The 27,926-nt window shown below is 42.5% G+C and overlaps 1 protein-coding gene across 9 annotated transcripts; it reads left to right on the forward strand.

Moving 5' to 3' along the window:
- The first annotated feature begins 237 nt into the window (after positions 1-237).
- MAJIN (membrane anchored junction protein) lies at positions 238-27,074 on the forward strand. Of its 9 annotated transcripts, none has more exons than XM_078433656.2 (13): positions 238-430; positions 802-952; positions 1,082-1,282; positions 8,824-8,941; positions 16,200-16,245; positions 17,906-17,981; positions 18,144-18,269; positions 19,417-19,448; positions 19,749-19,861; positions 21,040-21,103; positions 25,164-25,236; positions 26,006-26,123; positions 26,732-27,074. In XM_078433656.2, the coding sequence occupies exons 3-13, from the start codon at positions 1,198-1,200 to the stop codon at positions 26,775-26,777; spliced, it is 897 nt and encodes a 298-aa protein (XP_078289782.2). In that variant the 5' UTR covers positions 238-430; positions 802-952; positions 1,082-1,197; the 3' UTR covers positions 26,778-27,074. The 9 variants fall into 9 exon arrangements, with proteins under 9 accessions (XP_078289782.2, XP_060463148.2, XP_060463150.2 ...); XM_060607165.3 differs by lacking the exon at positions 1,082-1,282 and adding an exon at positions 7,991-8,118; XM_060607167.3 differs by lacking the exon at positions 1,082-1,282.
- Positions 27,075-27,926: the final 852 nt, after the last annotated feature.

Raw genomic sequence — 27,926 nt, forward strand, 5'->3', positions numbered from 1 at the left:
TGAGTAGTGACAAAAAGGCCCCGGCCGGGGTGGGGCCGCGAGCCATTCGGGACCTGAGCGGCGGACCACCCACGGGGCCGTGGCGCCGCGCCGCGTACGCGCACATCACGGCCAAACCTCGGCGCGCGCTCCCACAGCGGCAGGCGAGGGAGCACATCTGCGCGTGCGCAGAACGCTCGGCCCCGGCGCGGGGGTGGGGCGGGGAGCGCGGTTGCGCGTGCGCAAAAGGGCTGGCGGGCGCGCGGCATGAGCCAAAGCGCGAGCGAGCGCCTGAGTGAGTTCGCGAGCCGCGCTTCGTGCGCAGTCGACGCCCGCACGTTTCGCGGGCGCTCCGCGGGCGGAACTGCGGCCGAGGCCGCTTTTACGAGGCGCGAAGAACCCGTAGCCTGTATAAGGGCCCGGCCTGGCCTGGGAAAGTCTTGAGTCTGAGGTAACGGCCCACAGCGGCCTGGTGCTCCCGTGAGGGTGGCGCTTCGTGGCCTTTTATTTTCCGAGGGAGAGTTACAGCTCCGGCGGCCCCTCCCTTCAGCGGCGCGAGAGGGCCAGGCTGCCGCGGCCACTTGCAGGCCGCGAGGGTGGCCCGGGGCGGGCCGGGCAGGGGGGGCGGCGGCGGCGGCCTGGGCCGACCCCCTTCGCCTGGCGAGCGGAGCGGCGGAGCCGAGGCCGAGATCGCGGCGCGCTGGCCGCTCTTCCCGTCCCCGAGGGCCGCCCGGTCTTCCGAGGGCCCCGCGCCCCCCTCGCCGCACCCTCTTTTTTAAAACCCCCTTTCCCCGTAACGAAAGCGTGCCCTCTGCTCTGCAGCCTCCCGGTGACCCCAGGCTCAGCGGTTGCCACGGAAGCAAGACTTCGCCCACGGAGACGTTTCTTGTCCCCGCCATGTCTTAGTGATCTCGGGGAGTCTCTGCCTTGCCTGACTCAACCTGGGAGGGAAATACTGGAGGCGTGGCACTCAGTGAGACCGCCCCTTCCCCCCCCCCGCCCCGCCCCGTTTGAATCTTGGCATCTGCCAAAGTGGAAAGATTCAGCCTGCCTCGGTCCTTGATTTCCCTCAACTTCAGTTCCTCCCCTTGCGCATGTGCAGGTGGTGAGCCTACCGCAGTCTCCCAACCGTCTCCCTAAAATCGCTCTTTGGCTGGCTCGTGGGCACCTTAAAATTGAGCACGTCCCACTAAGGAGGTCACATCTTCCCCCTGAGAAATGGACTTTCCAGGGGCGCCCGGGTGGCTCAGGAGTTGTGGGGTTCTTGATTTCAGCCCAGGAGGTCATCGGCAACTCCCGGTTGGTGAGTTCCAGCCCCACTTCGAACTCTGCTCTGGCAGTGGGGAGCCTGCTTGAGCCATCTCTTTCTCCCTCTCTCTTACCCCTCCCCTGCTCGCTCTCTCTTTCTCAAAAAAGGAATAAACTGAAAACTTTTTAAAAAAATGTACTTTATAGGGGCGCCTGGGTGGCTCAGTCAGTTGAGCGTCCGACTGCAGCTCAGGTCATGATCTCGTGGTTGGTGAGTTCGAGCCCTGCGTGGGGCTCTGTGCTGACAGCTGGGAGCCTGGAGCCTGCTTCAGATTCTGTGTCTCCCTGTCTCTCTGTTCCTCCCCGGCTCACACCATCTCTGTCTTTCAAAAAATAAATAAACATTAAAAAATTTTTAAAGTTTACTTTCTAAGGCTACTTTTTCAGGAAGTGGTACTTTTTTTTTCTCTTCCATTAGCTGCTCAAGCAATTAGGAATCAACTTTGTTCTCTCTCCCTTCCCTCATCAGTTGACAAAATCACGACTAGACATCTTCGCAGGCATCCTCCAAACCAATCCTTCTTCATCTCCACTTTTGTCACTGTAGACCACGCCACTTAATCAGCTTCTGCCTAGCACCACAGGCATCGCCTAGCTGGTCCTAGTCCTTTTTTATCTGTTCTTGTTCTGGATTATTTCCCACGTTACAACCGGATCCATACAGATGTGTACTTTAACTCACAGCTGTGTGGTCATTTCTTTATTATACCCTTCAGCGCCTTCCTGTTGATTTCAGGATAGACTCCACAATTCATAACCTGGGCTGTAAGTAAGGCCCACATCCCTTCTTTACCTGCACTTTCTCCCCTGATGATCACATCTGTTCAATAGTTTCAGATACCACCTAAACACCGATTACTTAAATTTACATTTCCATCCTGATTTCCATCTCTTGCACACTAGGAGACCACCCTCTCAGCATATCCACTGGGATGTTGAACAGGCCTTAGACTTAACCAAAATAGAACTATTGAGTTTCTCTACAAATCTCTTTCCCTAGAATCCTTCCCCATCTCAGAAAAGGGTATGTACCATCCTCCACCTAATAGCAAAGGCTGAAAACATAAGAACCGTCCTTGACTCCCACATCGAGTCCATCAGTCTAAAATATACCCCCATTCAGCTATCCATTAAGACTCCCCAGTCAAAATCAGCATCATCTTTCTCCTGGACGACTACAAAAGTTTCCTCACTGGTTCCCTGCTTCTACTTTTACCCTTGTACAGTTCATCTTTCTAAAACAAATCAAATCCTTTCATTCTTTATAAAACCCTTAGCATAAAATTTGAACTCTTTACAGTGGCCTACAGGCCTTACACGATCTGGTTGCTTCTTATCTCTGACTTTGTCTTCCTCTATTCTGTTTTCATTCTCTGTGCTCCAGTCACACTGACCTTTCTGTCCATTAAACCTAAACCACCCATCACAAGGCATCTGTGATTGCTGGTTTTTTTTCTGCTTGGAATGCTTTTCCTCTTGACTTCGCATGGTTGTTCAACTTTCCATTTGGGCCTCAGCTCAGCTGTAATCTTGTCCAAAAAGTCTTCCCTGGCCACAGTAGTTAAGCACCCTCCCAGTTACTCTTTTCTATGAAACTCTTTTATTTTCTTTATAGTACTGAGAGTACTTCAAATTACATTTATGTACTTACATGTTTATTGTTGCTTCCACACCTGAAATATAAGCCCTTAAAGACAAGTTATCATGTCTCTCTTGTTATACTCTAGACATAGAGCAGTGCATAGTAAGACTCTCACATGTATGCTGACTAACTCATTGCTTATCTGTATGTGTTATCTCAAAGCACTGTCCTTTTTGCCCACTAGGTTCCAAGTTTCTATACTTCTTTCTTTTGAAAGCGCCATGCTCTCTCCAAGTTGAAGACTCTTACATCTTCTGTTTCCTGTACGCACCTCAGACCTGCTCTCTTTTTGTGCATCCCTAACTCATATTCATCCCTCAGGTATGAGTCTTTTACTTAGAATGGGCTTCCATGATTTCCTTTCTAGGGTTAGGATTCTCTGTATCATGTTCCCATATCACCCTGTTCTTTTTTGTAGCAGTCACCACACTTGAAATGATTTGTAAGCTCTTTGCAGGTGAGGACCAAGTTCCAATCCTCTCCACTGTATCTCCAGCACTTCCGCTTCTGGAACATTGTAGGCATGCGAATATTTGTGAGCTGAATGAATGAATGTTGAATGAACATGAGATTGAGAGGCTCAGATCAGGTAAAAACTAGGAGAGCAGTTAGCATGGAAAATGAATTAGCTGACTCTACCTTTCCTACTTCAATAGAAGTTTTTGGATCTTGTGAGCTAGAGATAAGAAAGCATTATATACACTGAAAGTGCTTTATAAATATGAGGTTTGCTTGTTTGCTAAGGCCTCTTCACCGTTAGAGCCCTGTGGTTTGATGGTTATTCAAAGTACAAAACTTTATGTTTCTTAGCAATAATAAATGATTTGTTGTTTTAGAGCTAGGCTTAAAATGTAAAATATAAAGAATTGAGGCCAATATTGAGTGTAGGCCAGTTCATAATCAGTTGGACTGTCTTGCTTTAACAATACATCTGAGTTTTAGTCTTGCCCGTCATGGCCAAATTAGATGATCTCCTCAAGTCAGCTATATCTTTTTGTAAATACAGTTCTTATCTCTGCCCCCCGCCCCACATCTCACCAGAATTGGATTAAACTTAGTAAAATATTTCAAATTTCCTGTATGAAATGTCTCTCATTACATAAAAAGTAATTTAGTTTTCTTATTAATTTCTTCAGAATCTGCCATTGTTTCCTAGCAAGAACAAAGCTGGATATTTTAGGAGCTTTCTTTTCTTTTCTTTTCTTTTTTTTTTTAAGTAGGCTCCACACTCAGCATAGAGCCCGACTCAGGGCTTGAACTCACGACCCTGAGCTGAGATCAACAGTTGGACGCTTAACCAACTGAGCCACCCAGGTACCCCTCAAGCTTTCTTTTCACACTTTCCTATATCAGTCTTCGGTCACTAAGACCATCGAGATATGTACATCAAGGACTCAGAGTTTTGAGCTCAGAGTTGTAAAAGATGTTCCTTTCTCTCTACCTAAGCATATTCTCTAAACCATTTGCCCTTCTGAAACTACTGATGCTTCCCCCCCCCCCCAATTTTACATATTCTTCCCTACATGTACGGGTGAGTACAGGTCAACTCACCCAATGGTGTAACCAAAAGATAAAATGTCTCTCATTGCCTTCAGTTTTACATCCAAATGCTTTTTGGGTTCCTGGGGTTGGTAGGATGTTTAGAGTGCTACAGTGAATTCAGTGTGATGTGAATGCTGATAGGTTGATCATCATGTAACAAGCCAGAGCTTCTGGGCAGGGTGATGAGATGAGATACCATTCTATTGCTTTTCTAGAATAAGGACCACAGTTCTGGACCTATTGACTACAGGTAGTTTTTCCAATAGCTTTTAGGATGGTTAAGATGTAAGTGGTGCAAAGGTAACTGAAGAGATTAACTTCGACTCCTTTCTGGTCTACGGAGTTGTCCATTAGGCCTTTTAATTTCACTTTAGGGCATCTTCCTACCTCTCTGTTAGAAACTTTAGTTACTCCTTACCTCTCAAACAAAACAAAACAAAACAAAATCTAACACAGTTCCAAGGGCAAATCTATTCCTGAACGAATGCCAAGAGCATTTTAAAGATTGTGTTTTACCAGAAAGAGTAGGAAGAAACCTAAAGAGAAAGAACGATACCAGTAAACACGAAAGAAGTATTCTGGGTAGTCTTAGATCAGTCTCTCCCTGGCCCCTCCCATATCTTAAGACTTTGTTTTGTCTTAGAAAGGTTATTCTTTATTGAAAAACCTGTGTAGAGCACTAAAATAAGCAGTTATACCTGCATTATTTCATCAGCCATCCTAGCTACCCTGCAAGGTAAAGAAACGGCGAATAGTTCCTTTTGACAAGAGAGCTTGAAGACAAACAAATGTGAACACTTTAACACTCCAAGAAATAATTCTAAGAACATTTGATCAGAAAAGCTTACATTTTGGTTTGATGCCTTTATACCCAGATTGAGTTTGCCTTGAGTCATCCACAATTACAAGAGTGACCAGGGTTACAATTTAATAAAGTGACTGACAGGGTATTGTGATGTAATGGGGAATGCGTGGGTCAAAGGAATCAGCAGTCTTGGGGAGTGCTAATCCTGGTTCTGTACTAAGTTATATGACACCTTGTGGAAGTTATTTCCTTCTTTGGTGAAATCACTTTATTCTCATACCGTCTAAAACAGAGGGCGCTTCCAACTATAGGCAACCATGAATCTCTGTTTGGAAATACAGACTTCAGAGTCTGAACATACTTCAGTAAAGCCAGGCAGACCCTGGAGACTAGCCAAGGACTTGTGAAGGTGGAAGGAGTTGCTGGTCATCTGTCTTCAATCTCAATTCTAAAACTTGGGTAGTAAATTCATAGTATCAGTGGGATTTCCCTGTTTTGTTACCCCCACTCATTAATGGTCACAGAGCCTATCATATTAGATCTGCTCAGTAAATGTATTTTGAATAAACGCTTATGAAGCTCTTTTATTCTTTAACACTGTGGAGGATTTTTCCATCCAATATCACCAGATATATTTAGTGACAGCACTTCCTTATCTTCCACCTCAATAGTCAATATTATCCTCATATAACATTCAGCCCTGCTTTAGGTTCTATGAACTGACCCAGATGTTTCTTTATGTGAAAAAATTACTAAAACCTTAAAAAATCTAACATCATTGCCTATGTGGCATTTAAATATAATTATTGGAAATTTTCAAAGAAAAGGTTCTTGATTGGGATTTGTCAGATTTTGCGCTGAAATTAAAGGTAGTCAGTTTTCCTCTCTTAAATTTGCTTTTCTAGTGAAGCATTAAGAGAGAAACTCTTCAAATCTATCAAAACAGCTAATGTTTATGTAATATTCTAGAGTTTATGGAGTGCTATTTACAGCATAATCGCATTTAATCCCACTACAATTCTAGATGGGATTCCCATTTGTAGATGCAGAAATTGAGAAATGGCAAGGCTAAGTGACTTGCTCAGGATCTACTGGCTAATAAGAAGCAGAGCTAGGACTCAGGCCTTGATCCTCCAATTGCAAATCTTACTCATTTCCAACTAATGCATTTTGCTTCTAAACTTTTCTTTGTTTTAACACCATCGTGTTGTTTGATCACCTAAAAATGGATTGAGAGTGACCCTTCTTCATATGTTAAGACCTCATATTGTTATCTTGACTACAGTACTTAGGTTGAAAAATAACCTTGTGAAATCTTTGAACCAATAGTACTATGTGGTTGTTTTGGATTATGCTGTCTAATCTTTATTTTCAAATGAGGTAATTAGTGTGTGGTTGTTTCTGAAGCAGGCAGCCAGCAATTAACAGGCAGGCCCCAGCCAGAAGAGGGCTGTTGTTACCTCTTTCGGACAGCCACTGTGGTGCAGTACATGAAGTTTCCTCTCTGGATTGTCATTTCCAGCAAATGTCCTTCATTTCCTTTGCTCTGATCCCCCAGCCCTCAGTCTGTGGTGAGAGGTGGCTGCATTTTAGTAAAACTCTCTGAATAACTGAAAGCTAAATTTTTGTGGCAGCAACTTTTGTGGCAGGTAGGCTCCTTTCCTACTTAGAAAAGTCATCTTAGCACCGAAAACACCATCAAATCTAGCTGGGTTCCTGCCATGCCTTGGGCATGGGAATCAACAAGATTCCCTCCCCCCCCCCCCCCCCCCCCAGCCTTCCCCACCCCACCTCAGGATATGAACAGTATTTCCCCTCTGGTAACTTTGCAGTTGGCACCAAGTATTTCTTTTCACTTTTGACTGCAATTCTAGTCTAAATAGTCTCATGGGCTCTGGCTCCAACCCCCTGTCATTCTAATCCCAAGCAGCTGAGATCAGACACTGGGATATCTCTTTACTGGCAGCCCCAGACATGAACTCTGGAAATTGTGGGAAATTCCATTCTTTGGGCACGTAGATCTTCTGACTCCACCACACGAGAGTTTTCCCTGCTGAGTATAAATGGTACTGGGGTAATATGGAGGAAAGAGTAATAAAATAGTCCTTTATGTGTATATAGTATTTTAATACTTACAAAATGATTTATATTCATTATCTTATTTTTTTGTCCTAAAAACCCCAGAAAGCAGAGTAGGAAAGTGGTTAAGAGGTATCAAGTCTGGCTTCATATTACTTCATTTGAAACTCAGTTCCAACATTCATCTCTCAATGTCTCAGTTTCCTTATATATCAGATTTGGGCTGTTGATCTCAAAGCCTTGGTGTAAGGATTAGGTGAGATGATACATGTAAGACACTTAAGGTAGGGCATTTTAAAAAGTTGTTGTTAATTGTTATTATTGTATAAATAAGAAAATCAAGGCCCGGAGAAGCCAAGGAGGGATATTGGACCCGAGACTCAAACCTAAATTATTCTTTCTTTGTGCCTGTTCTGTCTACCCATCTTAGCTACCTCTGAAATCAATACTTTGTGTTGTGTGTAGGTAGCTTTTATCCTCAGGAACTCTGAACCTCTCATCTCATTATTTATTACTTACATTTCCATATGAAGAGACAGAAAATGCAGGGTTTATTATCTCTACAAGTAAAAAGAGGCACAGAAAAGTCCCAGTGACTTAGAAAATCACTAATCACTGTGCTTAATTCTTTTTAGTGTGTACCGAATGCCTGCTTGGAGAAGAGAGACGTGCCATTCTTCTTTTCCCATCTTTCCCTTTTCCTGACTCTCCCTCAAAGAGGACCTTAAGTGACAGAGATTCAGGAATAGGAAACGTAAATCTAGTAAGTGCTAGGAGGATAGTAGGTACTCTTGTGACACAGGGCTGTCTCACGAGTGGTGAAAAGGAAGAGTGGTTGAGAGGTAGGGAAGATAAGGCATTCCTTGGCAGCACTGGGAGACATTAGCGTACATCCTTATTTGCTGCATGAGCTGTGGCAGGAAGGTGTGTTCCTTCCTTAACTTCATCTAAAATTAATAGCAGAGGTCTTCCTAATTGTGCCACCTATTGGTACATTTGGATTGTTTCATTATTTGACTTGAGTCCTCTTCATACTGGCCTAGATTCCAAGGAAAGTGGGGACAAGGGGGGAGAATAGATTCAAGAGATGTTTGAGAGAGAGATTTAATTGTAACAAAAACCTTATGAGGCATCAGATGTTGGTTATCATTAGTCTCATGAAGAGAAGTGATTTGCCCGAGGTTGTCAGGTAAACTACAAAACTCGAACCCAGGTCTTCCGATTTCAAGTATACAGATTATTCCCAAACACCGTGTATCTTCCCCCATGCAGGTAGAAGAATGGTCCAAGTGATTAAAATAGGTGATTAATGTAAAATCTGAGACGGGACATAGGCAGTGGTGCCGAATGTTGGACATTTTACTCATGAAGAGACGCTACGGACTGGGCAGGTTCTCTTTCCCATATGATGACATAAGGAACCATCTTTAGCTTTTTAATAATTCTCTAATATTTGTATTTCATTTAGGCTATCATTTGGAAGCAATGAGTTTAAAACCCTTCACCTACCCGTTTCCAGAGACGAGGTTTCTTCACGCAGGACCCAATGTGTATAAATTCAAAATTAGATATGGCAACAGTATCAGGTAATTTTGAAGCTAAGAGAATAGCCTTTGCAAATACAGGTTAGTACATTCCCACAAGTATCCCTTCTCTACCTTCACCCTGTCCAGGGGACTGGTTGAATTAGCATCTTGTAGGACTCTGTTTCCCATGTATTTTATTTTATTTTTTTAAGCTTATTTATTTGAGAAAGACAGAGACAGTGAGAGTGAGAGAGGGGCAGAGAGAGAGAGGAAGAGGACGAGAATCCCAAGCAAGCTCCACACTGCCAGCAGAGAGCCCAGCACAGGGCTCAAACCCATGAAACTGAGATTATGACCTGAGCTGAAACCAGAAGTCAGATGCTTAACTGACTGAACCACCCAGGTACCCCTGTTTCCCAAGTATTTTATAGTCCATATATTAATATTCACGTAAGTTTCTAAATTAGTGATGGCATACCTTTGGAGCAGTAGTTCTCAAGATTTTTTTATCTCAAGATCTCTTTGCACTCGTAAGATTATCAAGGATCCCAAAGAGTTTGGTTATGTGGGTCATACCTGTCAATATGTATCATATACAGTTTAAAACAGGAAAATTAAAATAACATACTTACTAATTTAAAAATAATATATCATTAGGGGTGCCTTGGTGGCTCAGTCGGTTAAGTGTCCAACTGCAACTTAGGTCATGATCTCGCGGTTTGTGACTTTGAGCCCCACATCAGGCTTTCTGTTGTCAGGACAGAGCCTGCTTCAGATCCTCTTTCCCCCTTTCTCAATGCCTCTCCCCATTTATTCTCTCTCTCTCTCTCTCTCTCAAAAAGTAAATAAACTTAAAACAAAAATAATATATCATTATGCTAAGGGAAATTAGAAAGATAAATATGATTTCACTCGTAGGTGGAATTTAAGAAACAAAACATGAACATAGGGGAAGAGAAGGAAAAATAAGATAAAAACAGAGACAGGCACCGAGGGATACAGGTGTGGTGTTTCGAAAGGACACATGCACCCCCATGTTTATAACAGCACTATCAACAATAGCCAGAGTATGGAAAGAGCCCAAATGTCCATCCATGGATGAATGGATAAAGAAGATGTGGTGTACATATATAAAATGGAGTATTACTTGGCAATCAAAGAGAATGAAATATTGCCATTTGCAACCATATGGATGGAACTAGAGGGTATTATGCTAAGAGAAATCAGTCAGAGAAAGACAAATATCATATGACTTCATTCATATGAGGACTTTAAGAGACAAAACAGATGAACATAAGGGAAAGGAAACAAAAATAATATAAAAACAGTGAGAGGGACAAAACATAAGAGACTCTTAAATATGGAGAACAAACAGGGATTACTGGAGGGGTTGTGGGACGGGGGATGGGCTAATTGGGTCAGGGGCATTAAGGAATCTACTCCTGAAATCATTGTTGTACTGTATGCTAACTAATTTGGATGTAAATTAAAATAAATTAAAAAAAAAAAAAAAAACAGAGGCAGGCAAACCATAAGAAACTCTTAAATACAGAGAACAAATTGAGGGTTGCTGGAGGGGTGTTGGGTGGGGGGATGGGCTAAATGGGTGATGGGCATTAAGGAGGGCACTTGTTGGGATGAGCACTGGGTGTTATATGTAAGTGGTGAATCACCAAATTCTACTCCAGAATCCCTTATTGCACTATATGTTAACTAACTTGGATTTAAATAAAATTCTTAAAAATTGCTGAAAATAATGTCGTTAAATGTTAACAAATAATATGTTTTATTAAAAGTAACTGTATTTTGGGGCATTTGGGTGGCTCAGTTGGTTGGGTGTCTTGATTTCAGCTCAAGTCATGATCTCATAGTTATGGGATCAAGCCCTGCGTCAGGCTTTGCACTGATGGTGTGGAGCCTGCTTGGGATTCTCTCTCTCCCTCTCTCTCTCTCTGCCCCTCTCCCCTCAAAATAAATAAATAAACATTTTTTAAAAAGGTTAACTATATTTTTAAAAAAATTAATGAGGAGATTGGCACTGTTTACATTCCTGGGATAAAGACCCTAGGAATGCAAGGATGGTTCAGTATACAGACATCAGGGGCACCTGGGTGGCTCAGTCAGTTAAGCATCTGACTCGATTTTGTCTCATGTCATGATCTCTCGGTCTGTTACATTGAGCCCCATGTCTGGCTCTGTGCTGACAGCCAGAGCCTGCTTGGGATTCTCTCCCCCTCTCTCTCTGCCCTTCCCCCACTCAATCTCTGTCTCTCTCTCTCTTTTTTTATTTTTTAATTTTTTTAATGTTTATTTATTTTTGAGACCGAGAGAGAGCATGAATGGGGGAGGGTCAGAGAGAGAGGGAGACACAGAATCTGAAACAGGCTCCAGGCTCTGAGCCATCAGCACAGAGCCTGACGCAGGGCTTGAACTCACGAACTGCGAGATCACGACCTGAGCCGAAGTCGGACACTTAACCGACTGAGCCACCCAGGCGCCCCTCTCTCTCTTAAAATAAATAAGCATTAAATACACACACACACACACACACACACACACACACACACAGAAGTCAACCAATATAATACACCACAGTAACAGAATGTAAGGGGAAAAAGTCACATGATTATCTTAATTGAGAAAGAAAAAGCATTTGACCAAATCCAGCACCCTTGCATGATAAAAACACTCAATAAACTAGGAATAGAGGGGAACTTCCTCAATATGATAAAGACCATATATGAAAATCCCACAGCTAACTTACTCAGTTATGAAAAACTTAAAGCTTTTCTCTCAAGATGCTCATTTTCACTACTTCCATCCATCATAGTACTTGTTTCTAGCCAGAGCAATTAGTCAAGAAAAAGAAATAAAATACATACAAATTGGAAAGGAAGAAGTGAAACCATCTCTATCTGTGGAGACCATGATCTTACCTGTAGAAAACCCTAAAGAATTCATATTAGAGCTGATCAATGAATTCAGCAAAGTTGCAGGATACAAAATCAACACACAAAATCAGTGGTATTTGTATACACTAGCAAAAAACAATCTGAGAAGAAAATTAAGAAAACAATTTCATTTACAGTAGTACCAATAAGAAAAATATTTAGCAATAAATTTAACCAAGGAGATGCAAGACTTGCCCACTGAAAACTACAAAAAGTTGCCAAAAGAAATTGAAGACTTAATAGATATCTATGTTTGTGGATTGGAAGACTTAATATTATTAAGATGACAAAGCAATCTACAGATTCAGTGAAATCCCTATCAAAATTCCAGTGGCATATTTTGCAAAACTGGACAAGCCCATCTTAAAATTCATATGAAATGGAGCATCCAGGTGGCTCAGTGGGTTGAGCATCCATCTCTTGATTTGGCTCAGGTCATGGTCCCAGGGTCATGGGTTCGAGCCCCACATTGGGTTCTACACTGAGAAGTGGAGCCTGCTTGGGATTTTCTCTCTCCTCCCACTCTCTGTCTTAAAAAAAAATCATGGAATTTCAAGAGACCCTGAATAGCCAAAATAATCTCGATAAAGAACAAAATTGGAAGATTCCTACTTCCCAATTTAAGAACTTGCTACAAAGCTCCAGGTAACCCAAAAAGCTATAGGTAATGGCATAAGAACAGCTTACAGACCATAGAATAGAATTGAGAGCCCAGAAATAAACCTTCACATTCACATCTTTGGTCAATTAGTTTTGGACTAGAATGCCAAAACTATTCAATAGTGGAGGAACAGTGTCTTGAACAAATGGTTCTGAGAAGAATGGATATCCACATGCAGAAGAATGAAGTTAGACCCTTATACTGGACACAGAACTTACAAAAAATAGATCAAAGACCTAAATTTAAGAGCTAAAACTATAAAACTCTTAGGAGAAAACATAGGTGCAAATCTTCATGACTTTGAATTTGGCAGTGGTTTCTTAAATACCATACCAAAAGCATAGGCAACAAAAGAAAATTCGATAAATTTGGACTGCATTAAATTTTTAAAAATTGTGCATCAAAGGACACTATCAACAGAGTGCAAGGGCAACTCACAGATGGGAGAAAATATCTATAAATCACATATCTGATAAGAGTTTAATATCCAGAATATAGAAAGAAGTACAACTCAGGGAACCTGGATGGCTCAGTCTGTTAAGCATCCGACTCTGGATTTTGGTTCAGTTCATGATCTCATGGTTTGTGAGTTTAAGCTCCAAGTCTGGCTCTGTGCTGACAGTGCAGAGCCTGCGTGGGATCTCTGTCTCCCTCTCTCTGTCTCTCTGCCCCACACTGCTTGTGCTCTCTCTCTCAAAAATAAACACTAAAAATAAATAAATAAATGAACATTAAAAGGAAAGAAGTACAACTCAAAAACAACAAAATAAACCAGTTTAAGAATCGACAAAGGCTGGGGTGCCTGGGTGGCTCTTTTAGGTGACCAACTTCAGCTCAGGTCTTGATCTCGAAGTTGGTGAGTTTGAGCTCCCCATGGGGGTCTGCACTGACAGTGTGGATCCTGCTTCAAATCCTCTGTCTCCCTTCTCTCTCTCCCCTCCCCCGCTTGTGCACATGCTCTCTCTCTCTCCCTCTCTCAAAAATAAACATTTAAAAAATAATAAAAATGGACAAAGTATTTAAATAGACATTACTTCAAATGAGATACACAAATGGCCGATAAGCACATGAGAAGATGCTCAGTATCCTTACACCAGGGACATGCAAATCCAAACTTTAATGAGATACCACTTCACACCTACTTGGATGGGTATTTACAAAAAAAAAAAAAACCCCAGAAAATAACAGTTGGCAAGGATGTGGAGAAATTGGAAGTCTTGTATAGAACTGATGGGAATATAAAATAGTGCACCTGCCATAGAAAACAATTTGGCAGTTCCTCAAAAAGTTAAACATAGAATTACCATATAACAGCAATTTCATTCCTAGGTATATGCCCAAAAGAATTGAAAACAGGGAGTCAAGCAGATTCTTGTACAACAATGTTCATAGCTGTATTATTCATGATAGAAGATGGAAACAGCCCAAGTGCCATCAAATTGGTGAATGTATAAACAAAATGTAGTTATATGCGTGCTGTATACATATATGCAATAGAGTATTATTCAGCTACTAAAGAAATTGCAAAAGAAATGAAGTTCTGATACCTGTACAACATAGATGAACTGCGAAAACATTATGCTAATTGAAATAATCCAGGAACAAAAGGAAAAATATGATACTACTTCTATGAAATATTAAACAGGAAAATTCATAGAGACAGAAAATAGATTAGGGGTCACCAGGGGAGGGGTGGAGGGGAGAATGAGGAGTTATTGCTTAATGAGTACAGTGTTTCTGTTTGGGAAGATAAGCTTTGGAAAAATAGTGGTGATGGTTGTACACCATGGTTGTGAGTCTAATTAATACTGCTGAATTGTATACTTAAAAATGGCTAAAATGGCAAATTTTAGTTTATATGTATTTTACCACAATTTTAAAATGTATTAGTTAATTTAAAATAATGTATCCATTAAGTGTTAACACATTTTTATTAAAAATAGCTAATTTTCAAAGACAAAAAAATTAATGAGAAGATTGGCATTGTTTTAAATTTTTGCAAATCTCATTAGTCTGGCTTAATAGAAAGCTGATAGATTATATCTGCTTCTGCATTCAGTCTGGTTTTTTTGGTTGAATTATATGAAAAAAATCCAGCCCCACATAGATGTGTAGTCGGGGAAGGTAGAAATGTATTAATAGCCTTCACAGATTATTGTGGGCATTCTTTGACCCTACATTAAAATTTAAGAAGTGATAGTTTTTTTGTTTGGTTTTGTTTAACGTGGTGCTTTTTTAAAAGTTAGTTGCAATATGGAATCTGAAATTCTATCACTGAACTTTTTGAACTCTGCTATATTAAAATCTGTCTTGGGGCGCCTGGGTGGCGCAGTCGGCTAAGCGTCCGACTTCAGCCAGGTCACGATCTCGCCGTCTGTGAGTTCGAGCCCCGCGTCAGGCTCTGGGCTGATGGCTCGGAGCCTGGAGCCTGTTTCCGATTCTGTGTCTCCCTCGCTCTCTGCCCCTCCCCCGTTCATGCTCTGTCTCTCTCTGTCCCAAAAAAATAAAAAAAATAAATAAAAAAAAATTAAAAAATAAAAAAAAAAAAATAAAATCTGTCTTGTTCTGGGAGTGAATCTTTTACCTAGGATGATTTGTAACATAATGTGTTTCATTGGTCATTTGGAAAATATTGGTTGACTGACTTATATAGATAATCCAAATGTCAACACACTTCGTTGTACAATATCAAAAAATCGTATCTGTTAATATCACGATCAATCTTAGAAAAGTGTTCTAAGTTTTTGAAATTTGTCAATCTCACTGTGGTGGATTGAGTTTTCCAAAGTTCAAATTTTGCTTGAAATCCCAAAATTCATCATTGGCACAAATAAATACTGTCAGTTGTTTTGCTTGAATTGATAAGCTCACTATTCATTTTTGAGGAAACGTCACATTTCTAAATCTGTATAATGACTATAGTTTGTTAGCTGATCATTGAAGTAAAATACAATTCCATGAAAAGCAGCTCGTTTAATCTGCAACTTTAACAGTTAGTTGCCCAAGTGCTTTTCCTCAAGACACCCATCATATTTCTGTATGCAGCAGAAGTACTTAATGAATACTTCCCATTTTATCACATAGTGTATTGAAAAGACATGTATTTAAGGGTTGAGATTTTATAAAATTATTAATTTTTTTCTTGCTTCCTCAACTATATTAAATGAAGCTGGATTTTTTTTTCCTGTGTGGCAGTCAAGATTCCCACAACTGCTAGTACAGTTTAGTGTAACTAGCTAGATTTGTGCAAAGGCACCAGCAATTTTGCCCTCCATTGCTTTTGTACTAATGATTACAAATGTTAACACAGCAATGAAAAAAAAGGCAAATAACATCTTATTATTAGTATAAAAATAGTTATGCCTTCAAGAACACTTGACAGGGGCTTGAGGATGCCTGGTGGTCCACAGACTACACTTGAGTACAACAAGTCTAACAAATTATTAACTTAATTTCAGGTCTTGGCAAGTTAATGGGGAAGATATTTTGGAACAACCTTCTACCAGTTCTCAGACCATACCACCTAGGTGATCACTTCTTCCCATGAGCTGTTGGTCAACACACACGATTCTTACTTAGTCATGTTTCTGTAGCTCAGTGGAAGTGTCATTTTTGCTCTGCTGTCTACTCTGTACTGACAGTAGAGTCTACCATCTTCAGAGCTTTCCTTCTCAGCTTATTTATCTCTCGTTTGTTTACCTTCTAGAGGGGAAGAGATAGAAGATAAGGAAGTCATCCTCAAGGAGCTGGAGGTAGGGGAAAAAGACAACTTCTGGGAAAGTTATTCTTTAAGCCAAGGATGCGTCCATATCCAGCTTTTAATTATTTCCTGTGAACTGAGTCACAACCTCCACTTGATCACTTGGCTTCTCCCTGCCGTAGTTCCTCTGCGAAGAAACTTAACTGTTTTTCCAAGGAAATTAAAGCCTGTATCCTTTCTCAGTTCTTCTAGTTGAAGTGTCAGCACCTTTGAGGCTTAGAGTTCTATTGTTTCCACCAGAGTTCCCAGCCCTCTGCAGCTCTCTTCTGTGGTGGCTGGCATGGAGAAAGCTTCTGGAGGACTGCCGCCTTCCAGGGCTCTGGGAAGCCTCACCCTCCCAACCACTGCCTGGTACTTGACGTTCAGGAAACTCAATTGTAAATACACATACAAGACTGCTGTGTCTTCATTTTAATTGGAAACATTTGCAATTGCTTTATTCCCACTTCATTTTCATTCCTCCTTTACCCAGCCTTACTTAGGTTCTCCCACAGGAGAAACACTGAGCAAGTGAACAGCTTTGTAAATTGGTGAACGCGTTGGACAAGGAGTCAGAGCTCTGGGCGCTGGCCTTGGATTCCAGCCCTGGCCGAGCCACTGATTAGCAGTGTGAACCCCAGCAAATCATTTCTGTCTCTTGGTCTTAATTGCCTTATTCATAAAATGACAGTTCTAAACTAGTTTATTTCTCTTCTGACTTCACAACTCAGTGATTTGGGACCGTTCAGATTTATAAAGACATACGCTGTCATATTTCAAGGAATTTGAATACGATGAAATATACAAACACAAAACTCTATGAAACCAAAAATTTGAGTCCTAGCCTTAAAGGTATCTATGGCTCTTTGGCTAAGTGTTGAAGGTACATTAGAATCTTGTGGGAGATCAGAGACATTGTTATAAATAACAATTATTTTAATAATAGAACCACGAGAGTTTTCTGCTTATTTTAATTGTAAGTAGAGCAGAGTTTATTTCACTTTGCTTCAGTTAACGTGGGCAGAGAAAAGTGCAAGGCAGTATCTAGCAAAGTGGAGAGACCAAAGACCTCAGAGCCAGTCACACCTGGATTTGAGTTAAGTTCTGCCTTCACAATGGGACTTTTGGGCAAGTTACCTACCTTCTCCAAGCCTGCTTCCTTACCTGTCAATGAGGTTGATAAACAGTACCTGTTGTCACGATTGTGGTGAGGGTTAGAAATAGATGTGTGCAGTGCCTGCCACACAGTAGCTCAGTATGTGGTAGCTAGGGAGCATTTATATACATTTATAACCAAAGTTTTCAAGGTGCTTTTTCTGTGTTCTTGCTCTCAGCTTTCAGGCAGATGTTCTCATCTTCTTTTACTCAGAAAACATTTGTTGATAGGCATTGTGCCTAATGAATGGTTAAGAGAGTAAGCCCTGGAACCCCATTGCCTGGAACCCCATTGGTCGTATCTTGGCCCCCTCCATTACTCCCCCATTACTAAGAAAGGGCATTTCAGGCAGAGGGAACAGAGCACAAAAATGGAGGATCAGAAGGCATGTTCAGGGAACAGCACATAGTTCATCTTTAATAGAATGAAGGGTTTGCGAAAAGCAGTGACAGGTGTAAATGGACAGATTGGCTGGGACTAGACAATATTAAACTCATTTCAGATTTTTTTTTTCCAGGATTCTATTCGTGTGGTCTTGGGAAACTTGGACAATCTGCAGCCATTTGCTACAGAACACTTCATTGTATTTCCCTGTATCCTTTCATTTCAGGATAGAAATAAGCTACAGGTCACATTATAGATTCAAATGGAAGCAGCAGACTCGTAGGACAGGGAAGGGCAAGGGTCTTATCCCTAGAATAGTACTCAGGGATTCGTACTGACTGCTTTCTTCACTCCTTAGCACCATTTCTCAGATAAAAGCAAATGGGAAAGAGTGTCCCACCTGAAATTCAAATATGGGGAAATCGTCTTGGCCCCCTATCCATTTGTTTTTACTCTGTATGTGGAGATGAAATGGTTTCATGAAAAGCCGTCACCTGGTAAGTAGAATGATGGAAGTTTTAGTGGTGGAGGAGAAATAGGGAAGGTTGAATGTCCGTGGGTTAGCAGTGCAAGGTCAGTATGGCAAAATGGCCAGCCTGACTGGGCCCTAACACCACACAGTGTAGAGGTTAGGAGCAAGTGCTCCAAGCCAGACGGCCTGGTTCAAATCCCAGTGGTTTTGCCACTTGAGAGCTGTGTGACCTTAGATGAGTTACTTAATCTTTCTATGCCTCCTTTGTGAAATGGCGGATAATAATAGCACCCATCTCACTGAGTTGTTAAAAAAAAATAATAAAAATAAAAAAAATGTGTGCATATATATATATATATATAAATTATATATATTAATAAACAAAGTCTGACTGACAGTAATCACTCAGTGAAAGAGATCTCTTATATAAAAATACTTCCTTCCATTTTAGAGTATTCAGTGACTTTTACATTAGCAGTATCTTAAAGGCATCTCCAGGTTTTTAATCTCTGAAGGCCATTGCTATTTTTACTCGTAGAGGGACAAATAGATACCTGCCAGTTTGATTTGGAAAAGAGTGCAAAGGCCTTGCCTCAAAGTATCTCCCCAATTCATTTGTCACGGATGTCTGAAGTTCTGCCTTTTTTCTTTTTTTCTTCTTAAAAATTTTTTTAATGTTTATTTATTTGTGTGAGAGACAGACAGACAGACAGAGTGTGAGCAGGGGAGGGGCAGAGAGAGGGAGACACAGAATTGGAAGCAGGCTCCAGGCTCTGAGCTGTCTGCACAGAGCCCGACACGGGGCTTGAACTCACAAACTGTGAGATCGTGACCTGAGCCAAAGTCGGACGCTTAACCGGCTGAACCACCCAGGGGCCCCTACCTTTTTTCTTTTATACTAAGGATCATTCCCTTTTAAGTGGCATATCATCAGAATATAATATAAATGTAGTATGTTTGACCTTGTAGATGACAATAGTTCTTTAAGTCTAAAAAATAGGGGAAGAGAGTTTGAAGACCCCGGATTTCTAGCAAAAGTGGTACCAGGCAGAAAACGGAAAAGGCATACCTAGAGCTTTTTGTCTACGACCAGTTGTAAGAAATAAGTGGTAGCCAGAAATCCAGGTGAAACAGCATCGTGATCCATTATAACCTTCAAATTTCCGTTGTAGGGAAACCAATAAATGACAGTCCTCTTGGATTGGTAAGTTTGCCTTTTCTATACAAGATGAAAATTGCCTTTATTGCCATGTCTTGTCCAAAAAGTCCTGCTCTTGTCTCTTCCTCTAACTTTGCCCCTTGGTTGCTGCCCAGGTCCAATCAGAATTGTATACATGAGACCATCTTTTTCCTCTTGGCTAAATTTCTAAGACTGTCTCTAACAACGATATCTAGCCTCACTTGCGAAGCTGGTGTTAAAAGTTGCTGTAGGCAATTTAGAGATGGGGAGTTCTCTTCACTGTGCCCTCGTGAACTGTGAGCAGGTCTGGAAAAGGAGTCACAGGAGTCTGGTTCCTCTCTGAAGGTGCCGGCGGAGACGAAAGCAGCAGGAGCCATGATGAGAAAACGAGCACGAGTGGAAGTACCCAGCCCCCTGCACAGGCCAGAGCTGGACAGGTCAGTGGTGTTGGGAGAGAGTTGAAATCCTGCATCCTCATCAGGCTTTGCCAGCTATTGCTGCTGGCCGATCTTGTCCTTCGCTGAGTCACTTTTTGTCTTCAGCCTTCATTGGTACCTGCTTATTTCCGGGGGTGGACTAAGGGAAGGAGACACGTTGATGTTTGCAAAGTAATTTGAACACAGTTCCTTCCTCGGCAAAGTGGGAGTCTTCTGCTCATCAAGACAGTGACTATGAGGAAAGGCGATCACATCTATGTACAATTGAATCCAACACATACTCAGCACTCAGTATGGTCACACTACCAGAAGGCCCAAGACTTAAGAAGTCCCAGCATATTATATAAGAACACAGAGAAATCCTCAAGAGAGTGAGAAAAAAATAAAATTCTATTTTACCTAGTAAGCAGTGAAGTTTTTTGGAAATCTGCCTTTAAGAGAGAATGTGAGCTAAAATGTAAATACGTATAAGAGGGTATGTATCAGTCAATGGGTGAAATACTGCAATATTAGGGTCAATGTTGAACATATCCTTAACGTGTTGAAGCTGCTATTGTGGAGGCTACTTACTATATTCTTTACAATCTCTGTCAGGGACAGAGTGAATCAGTAAAGATAAGATAATTCAGTCATTCTTAACTCGCACCCAGAGAGGGCTCCCCAGCCCAAAGTGCTTTCAGCCCATGTTCCCAGAGAGCAGCTGCTCCTTTCCTGGGGTCGTGTGGGCAAACAGTTCCATGAGGGAACTGAGGCCTCTACCCTCCAAATGCACATGTCAGGGAAGGGTCAGGAAACTTCTTTCCCAGACAGGTGGAATGTGAAGGTACTTGGAGGTGTGAAGCTTTGCTCTGTTCTATTTGACTGAATTTTCCATGGAGATGAGGCCTCACATCTTCCCTTTCTCTGGGTTTTGATGCAGTCAAGTATTTCAAAATCTGATTACCTGCTGTCAATCACATTTTCCCTTTCTCAACCCCTAGATCCTTAAATGTTTCAAATTGGGATTCTGCTGTGAATTAAAGCAGCACCCAAAGAAAATTTGGCCACGCAATTTATTCCGTAGGCCAGGAGTGGTATAAAAATAGCCAACCTGCTGAAATATTCATTTAGGCCACATTTGCTTAAATGTGATGTTGCTGCTGCCAGTAACATTTCCTGGGCTTTTTTCCCCACCTCAGGGCCAAGATGGGGATTTCCAGCCAAGGCCCCAGCAAAAAGAGGCCCCTTATGGAAACCAGGAGGGTAAGCACCAAAATGGAGGCTTCAAGGCTTTTGGCTGTTCCTGTTCTGTAACAAGTCATAATTCCTGTTACCAGCACATTTTGGTCCTAAGTGCAGACTGAATTGACCGAACTCATTCTCAGGTTTCACCATCTGCGGAATAACATTCAGCCACTCTACTTTTGCCACAACCTGTCCCAAAAGTAGCCACATAATACACACATCGATGGATCCTTTTGTTAAAAGGCCTTTTCTTCTCAGCTTAAAAAGCTGCTGCTTGTACTCTGCAGTGAGAGAAGAAAATAGGTCTGTTGAATCGGGGTGGGATCTGGTATAGAATTTTTTCATTTTAGAAAACTTTTTGCCTTCATCTGCACCGGGGTCTGAGTCTGGGAGCATCTAGTTTTTATAGACAAGCTAGGCATACATCAGCATGGGATACTGGTAAGAGAAAACTTCACTTAGAGCAGTGATGGGCTGGCCCCAGTGGCATTTGATTTCATTTGTGAGGTTTATTCCCCATTTAGATATTCATATACCTGCTACTCATGCATTTCAGGGCTTCTTTTTTAGTAGCCTGTAGAAGAGTCCCCTTTTTCTTTTCTTCCCCTCTTGAAATAGCTGTTATTTGTGCCTTTTTCTTACTTTTCACTTATCTCTCCAAAGTAGCTCTGACCTTAAGTATTTAAAGTTACTTAAGGTCACACTCCCTGTTCACCTCCCTCGCCTTCCCAGAACCCGTAGCATGATCAGTTATGCAGTAAGTATCTGTAAAACATGTGCATTTATTCGACAAACTGACTGCGTGTCTGCTGTGTGCCAAGTACTAGAGATCTCCTGCTCTCCCCTAAAAATGCCAACTGTGTAAAAAGCTAGGCAATTATTGATAGATGTGCTACGTGCAAGAATAAAGGAAGCAAAGGGACCACAAAGGAGAACCTCACCCAAACCAGGGGGATGGGAGGGAGGCTTCTCAGAGAAGCTCAGAGAACTAAAGCCAAGAGGAACGAATATAGTGCTTTTGGTGACTGCAAGCCAGTGCACCTGGAGCTTAGAGTCCAGTGCTAAGAAATGTTATTGGAGAGATCAGCACAGGCTGGATCTTGAAAGACTTAAGGCCAACTTCAAGATCACAGGCTTTCCCCTAAAACGTTTTTTAAGTAGGAAAGTAAAGTGATTTTCATTTCTATATGATTATTCTGCCTCCTGTTTGCAAGGTATCGTGTTAGGTGCTGGGGTGCACCCAAACATGTAAAACGTGGTTTTTCTTGCAGGAATTTATTGTTTAGTTAGGGAAGGAGAGAACCCTTAGGGACTCAGTCCTCTGGCTCCGTGGGTAGGGGCAGGGTATAAGACCCATTATGCCATGGCCACCTGGCCCACTGAGTGATTGTAGACAGATGATTGCCCTCTTCTATACTCCTGTCCTTTCAAGAGGGAAGAAAAAGAAATGAGAAAGTACAGGAGGGGTACATGAAGCTCTGAAGAACAAAGACGCTTTATACAACCAAGATAATTACTATTAAAAGAACATTTCCCTCACTCTCTATCCTTCATACCTTCCTATTCTTAGTTTGACACATCATCTCCCTCAAGAACAGTACCCACAGTTTCTTACTCAACATAATTACCTTTTCAACCTGATACTGGGTTTAGAAAAAAACTCTGAGTCCAAAAAAAAAAAAAAAAAAAAAAACCAACACCGAAACAAAACCCAAAAGGAACATGTTTATTGATTTTGACTCAAAGCCCAATGACAGTCTCCATTGTAGACCCTGTTCCCAGAAAGAGGATTTCTCTTGAATTAGAGTGATCATAGTGGCTCTCAGTGTAAGTCACTTGAGATGGAAAAATCGAATTTGCTCCTATGGTCCAATGCTTAATATTTTCTCTCCCCTTTGGGGAACTCAAGATGTAGGGACACAGTCAGTGTGGACTGTCATGTCTTAACAGGACACCACTGGGAGCTGATACAGGGAGAGCTTAGAAGAACATGGCTCATATCTAAATAAGGTCTCTGTTTCATAAGAGGTGTTTTGGGGAGAATGGGAAGGAAAGGCAGACCCATTCCCTTTATTACTCGAGGTGCCAGACTAGAGATCCAGACTTTGTAAGGACAAAAAGGGGGAGAGCAGATGTAAAACAGACTGCTGTGTGTGTGTAGCTTTTTTTTTTTTTTTTTTTTTTGCCACTTCTGCTTGAACTGCTTGAACTTTTTTTTAAATTTCTTTTTTTTTTTTAATTTTGAGAGAGAGCGTGAGCCAGGGAGGTGCAGAGAGAGCAAGGGATAGAGGCTCTGAAGCAGGCTCTGCACTGACAGCAGAGAGCCCAATGTGGGGTTTGAATTCAAGAGCCACAAGATCATGACCTGAGCTGAAGTTGGACGCTCAACTGATTGAGCCACCCAGGTGCCCCTCGAACTATACTTCTAAGCAGATCCGGCCCTGAACATATAGAGGACAGTTTTGTGTTGGGTTGTCAGTGTATTATTATGTCTTGTTGGATGTCCCAGATGGTACCATCAGTTTAATTTCAGGCTATGTTTTTCTTTTCTTGTGACATTTTCCTGAGGAGACATCTGGCAGGATTTTAGGAGAACACAAATGCTAACCTATATTGTGAGGGGAATCTGCCCTGGTTGAGAGATCTTTACCTCGGTCCCAGGGCCTTTGAACCCTTCTATTCCCCACTGCCACCCTTAGTAGATGCTTTCATTAGAGCCAATGCAGCAGAATTTAAGCTCCAAACCATAGTTTCATTAAATTTGTGAGAATGATTTTCTCAAGCTAGAAGTTAGAGCTGTGCCCTCTCAATTCCATCTCCACCCTGTGGTGGACTGCAAGCCAGTGCACCTGGAGACTTAGAAGAGGTAAGAGTTCCCCTTCACTTTTATAGGAGTATGACCCAGGTAGCAGCCTATGTGTTCTGGAAATTGAGGGTTTATGGAAATGTTTATCTTAGAAATACAACTCATGCTTAAGATGGAGGCTACATCCTAATTTCTTTCTTTCTTTCTTTTTTTTTTTTCATCCTAACTTTCCTAGAGGCTTATCATACCTCTGTCTCCCAGACCCACCTTGATAGTCCACAGCCCCTGGCTGTAGAATTCTTCACCAGCACAATGGCTCAAGGAACTTCCCAGCACTGCTAAGGTAGTCAGGCCCTTTCCAGGTGAGGGGAGTGGCCAGTTAGCAGAGAGTCCCAAAGAAAATATATGAACCATGATTCTGAATATTGGGGTATCAACTGGAAATGTGGGCTTGGAACCAGGTTATAGGATGTCCTCCTCAAAGTATTAAAAGAAGTTCCGTAGGGGCTCCTGGGTGGCTCAGTCGGTTAAGCGTCCAACTTTGGCTCAGGTCATGATCTCACGGTCCATGGGCTTGAGCCCCGTGTCAGACTCTGTACTGTCGGTTACAGAGCCTGGAGTCTGCTTCGGATTCTGTGTCTCCCTCTCTCTTTGCCCCTCCCCAACTCATGCTCTGTCTCCCTCAACAAATGAATAAACTTTAAAAAAAGTTCTGTAAAGGAGTAGCCCAGGGAGAAGACTGAGTTATAGTGTGCTGCCTGCTTATGCCATAGTCATATTTCCACTACCCCAGCTCTAGCCACACTCATCTTTTTAGTTGTTAAAGGTAGTGCCTCCTATACACCATGTCCCTGTCTAAAATGCCCTGCTCTCTCTGACCGTCTCCTCACCCCCATTATGATAAAATTTCACTCATCTGTCAAGACCCCATTCAAATAGCACTTTCCCTATGAAGTCTTCCTTGACTAACCACCAACCAACAAATAGCATCCTGCCCACCAAGATGTATGGGAGTCAAGTTTAAAACTTTTCTTGGTCCGGGGCGCCTGGGTGGCGCAGTCGGTTAAGCGTCCGACTTCAGCCAGGTCACGATCTCGCGGTCCGTGAGTTCGAGCCCCGCGTCAGGCTCTGGGCTGATGGCTCGGAGCCTGGAGCCTGTTTCCGATTCTGTGTCTCCCTCTCTCTCTGCCCCTCCCCCGTTCATGCTATGTCTCTCTCTGTCCCAAAAAAAAAAAAAAAAAAAAAAACTTTTCTTGGTCCTCTTTTTATCAGAACATGGAAAGAAAAACCAAGCAGAAATGTCAGGAGAGCCCAACGTTTGATATCACTGATGTCCAGGAACAGGGTAGGTTCTGGGAAGTTTATTCTCTTTTAATAATCATCCTGACCTCTTTCGTTCTCTGATGAGCAGAGCAACACAGAGCTGAGTCTGGGCACACTTGCTGGGTGATATACCTGCTCCCATGAAGACTCTTGTTGGCCATCCTCTGGTGTGTGGGCCTGCCCTCGAATAGTAAAAGCTCCCTCAGCTTCCAAGAGAAGTGAGAGGAAACGATGCATGTCCTTCCTGTGCAAATGATGGTGAAATTGATGCTCCCACTATTTGAAAACATTTCTATACAGGTGATAAGTTTTACAGAAAAGTTGGGAGGGATGTGTTTCACTGTTCTGTCTCGTTGGAGAATAATCTCCGGGAAGCTGTCTTTCCTCCTCTTCCCTTCAGGGCATTAGTGTGAATATTGAAGGTGCAGTAGATGTTCAGCAAAGGCTGGAAATGCTTGTTAAGATGTCCAGCATGAGGATTCAATATGGATTGTAGTTATCACAGATGCAGGGATGTAAGCACATGAGTTCTTCGACGAGTTGTCATTCCATGAGAAAACATCATGGTGGGTGGCTAGGACTTAAGCCGTGTAAAAATCTCAGGGGCCCAACTAAAAATCGTCCAAGGTCAGAGTAGTATCTTACTGGGCTGAGATGAAATTGGGAAGGTCTCAACAAACAGTTTGGCTAGCTTCGAACAAATGGTGTGAGGCTGCCCTTGGCCCATACTAGATGTCATGTGAAAATCCCTGGGCTAATACCTTTTCCCTGCCTGAGTGTTTTCCTTGCAGATTCTAAGCTGGGGGACAGCCTAGTGAGACAGATCATCCCCCCATTGCAGCAAGACAATCCATCTCCACCGGAAAGACCCGCAGAGCTGGCAACCAATGGCTTCTTTGGGTTTCTAAGGTAGGATGGATTTCTCTCCTGTCATTAAACTGAGACCCAGAGCAACCTAGCTCCAGAGTCCGCCTCATTGAATCTTTTGGGGAAATTAGAAAAGCAAGCAGATTCCCCACATAATCTCTATTTTTCCCGGGATACAGGATGGAAATGAGACAGCACAAGGGCCCTAACTGAATTTAATAAAGACCGTGTCTTGTTCGCTTTTACACATCCCACCCCACCCCACCCCACCCCAGTGTGCCTAGCATTGGACCTTGTCCCATAAATGCTGCTTAAACAGCCTGTTCTTATCGTTAGGTCATTCAGATGCTTCGGTTACCAAAATGTTTCCATTCTCCTCTCTGAATCGAGGCTGTCTTCGGAGTCCTTTTTGCGGAAGACAATTAGCAAATCCCTTTATCCATCTAGAGCTCAGCCATCCCATTGAATTCTCCTTCGTGTGTCCCTCCTGAGTATAATTGAATTTGGGTACCTTTTCAAATGCTGTTCCAGACTTGAATCCATTCAGTGGTTCCCCGAAGCAAAAATGTCCTAGCTAATGGAGCCCTAATGGGACTGGGAGAAGGGAGGGACCTCTAGAATCTCAAGCCACTCTGGTCTCCTTCCTGCAGCTCTCTCTTCCCCTTTCGTTATTTCTTCGGAAAGAGCAGCCGGTGAGTCTTCCAGATGCAGCAGTGGGAAGAGCGTCCTCTCGCAACGACTCTTCCCATTCCACCCTCCATGCGTGACATTTCAGTCAAGGGGAACATGGGCCCTAAACCCTCTGAGTCCTCTTGTGGGTTTGTCCTATCCTTTGCCTCTTTACAGTGGATTTTTTTTTTTTTTTCAATTTAAAACACTAAGAAAAGAACTTCCTAAAATGTTCTAGTCTGAGAATTGTACGCTCTGAGGGCCAGTTTAGGTCTTTCGTCTCCAGCACTTAGGATCCTAATGAAAATAAATTATTTATGAAGAGTTATTGACTGAATTTCATGAAGTAGAGAGAGAGAAAACTTCTCCCTGAAGATACAGGGAAGCAATGCCTGAAACCTCCCCTGGGTCTGCCTGGTCCTTGTTGGTGGGATGCTTTGGGTGGGTGGGGTCTGCACCTGACCACAAACTTTAGCCTCCCTGCCGGGGCCTAGGGAATGAAGTTTGTAAGACTCAAGAGCCCCACAGACCCCCCAAGAAATCATCTGTCCCCAGTTCACCCAGTTTGGCCCCAAAGTGCACCCTCAGTGCATAAATGCTTTCCACTCACCTACCCCCTCTGGGTTTTGATAGGAAAACAGTTTAGCTTCTCAGATCAACTGCAGGGCAGCCCAGGTTAGGGCCCCTGGAGAAGACCAGGGCACCCCAGCTCTGACTTCATGTAACCCAAAGGCTGGTCTGGGACAGACAGATTAGACTTGTGTTGTGTGGCCACAGAAGACCAAATAGATGGGAATTTAGGGAAACCCAGTTTAGCTCAGAACAAAGGGTTCTAACTGTTATAAATGTCCAGTATTAGAATGGGCCACCTTGTGAGGTCATGAGTCCTTGTCACCTCTAGTCTTTAAACAGAGCTGACGGTCCATCAGATGCCAAAAGGTTCCCATGATTAATGGCAGTGTTGGGGCCGGAATGCCTAGGTCCCTCGCAGGCCCCTTGTTCGGCTGCCTCACCCTGGATGGGGAGAAGAGGTGGACGCTGTGGACATGCCCAGGTCCCGAGGAGAGAAGTGGAGGATTAAGGACAAGTTGCGGTTACGGCCTTTGCCCTGTGGTCCCAAACATGGCCTGCTTTACAAAGCTGCTGAAGGCACACTGCAGAACCTAGCGAAGTGAG

Source organism: Panthera onca, chromosome D1 (genome assembly GCF_046562875.1).
Source record: "Panthera onca isolate mPanOnc1 chromosome D1, mPanOnc1 haplotype 2, whole genome shotgun sequence".
Taxonomy (NCBI): domain Eukaryota; kingdom Metazoa; phylum Chordata; class Mammalia; order Carnivora; family Felidae; genus Panthera; species Panthera onca.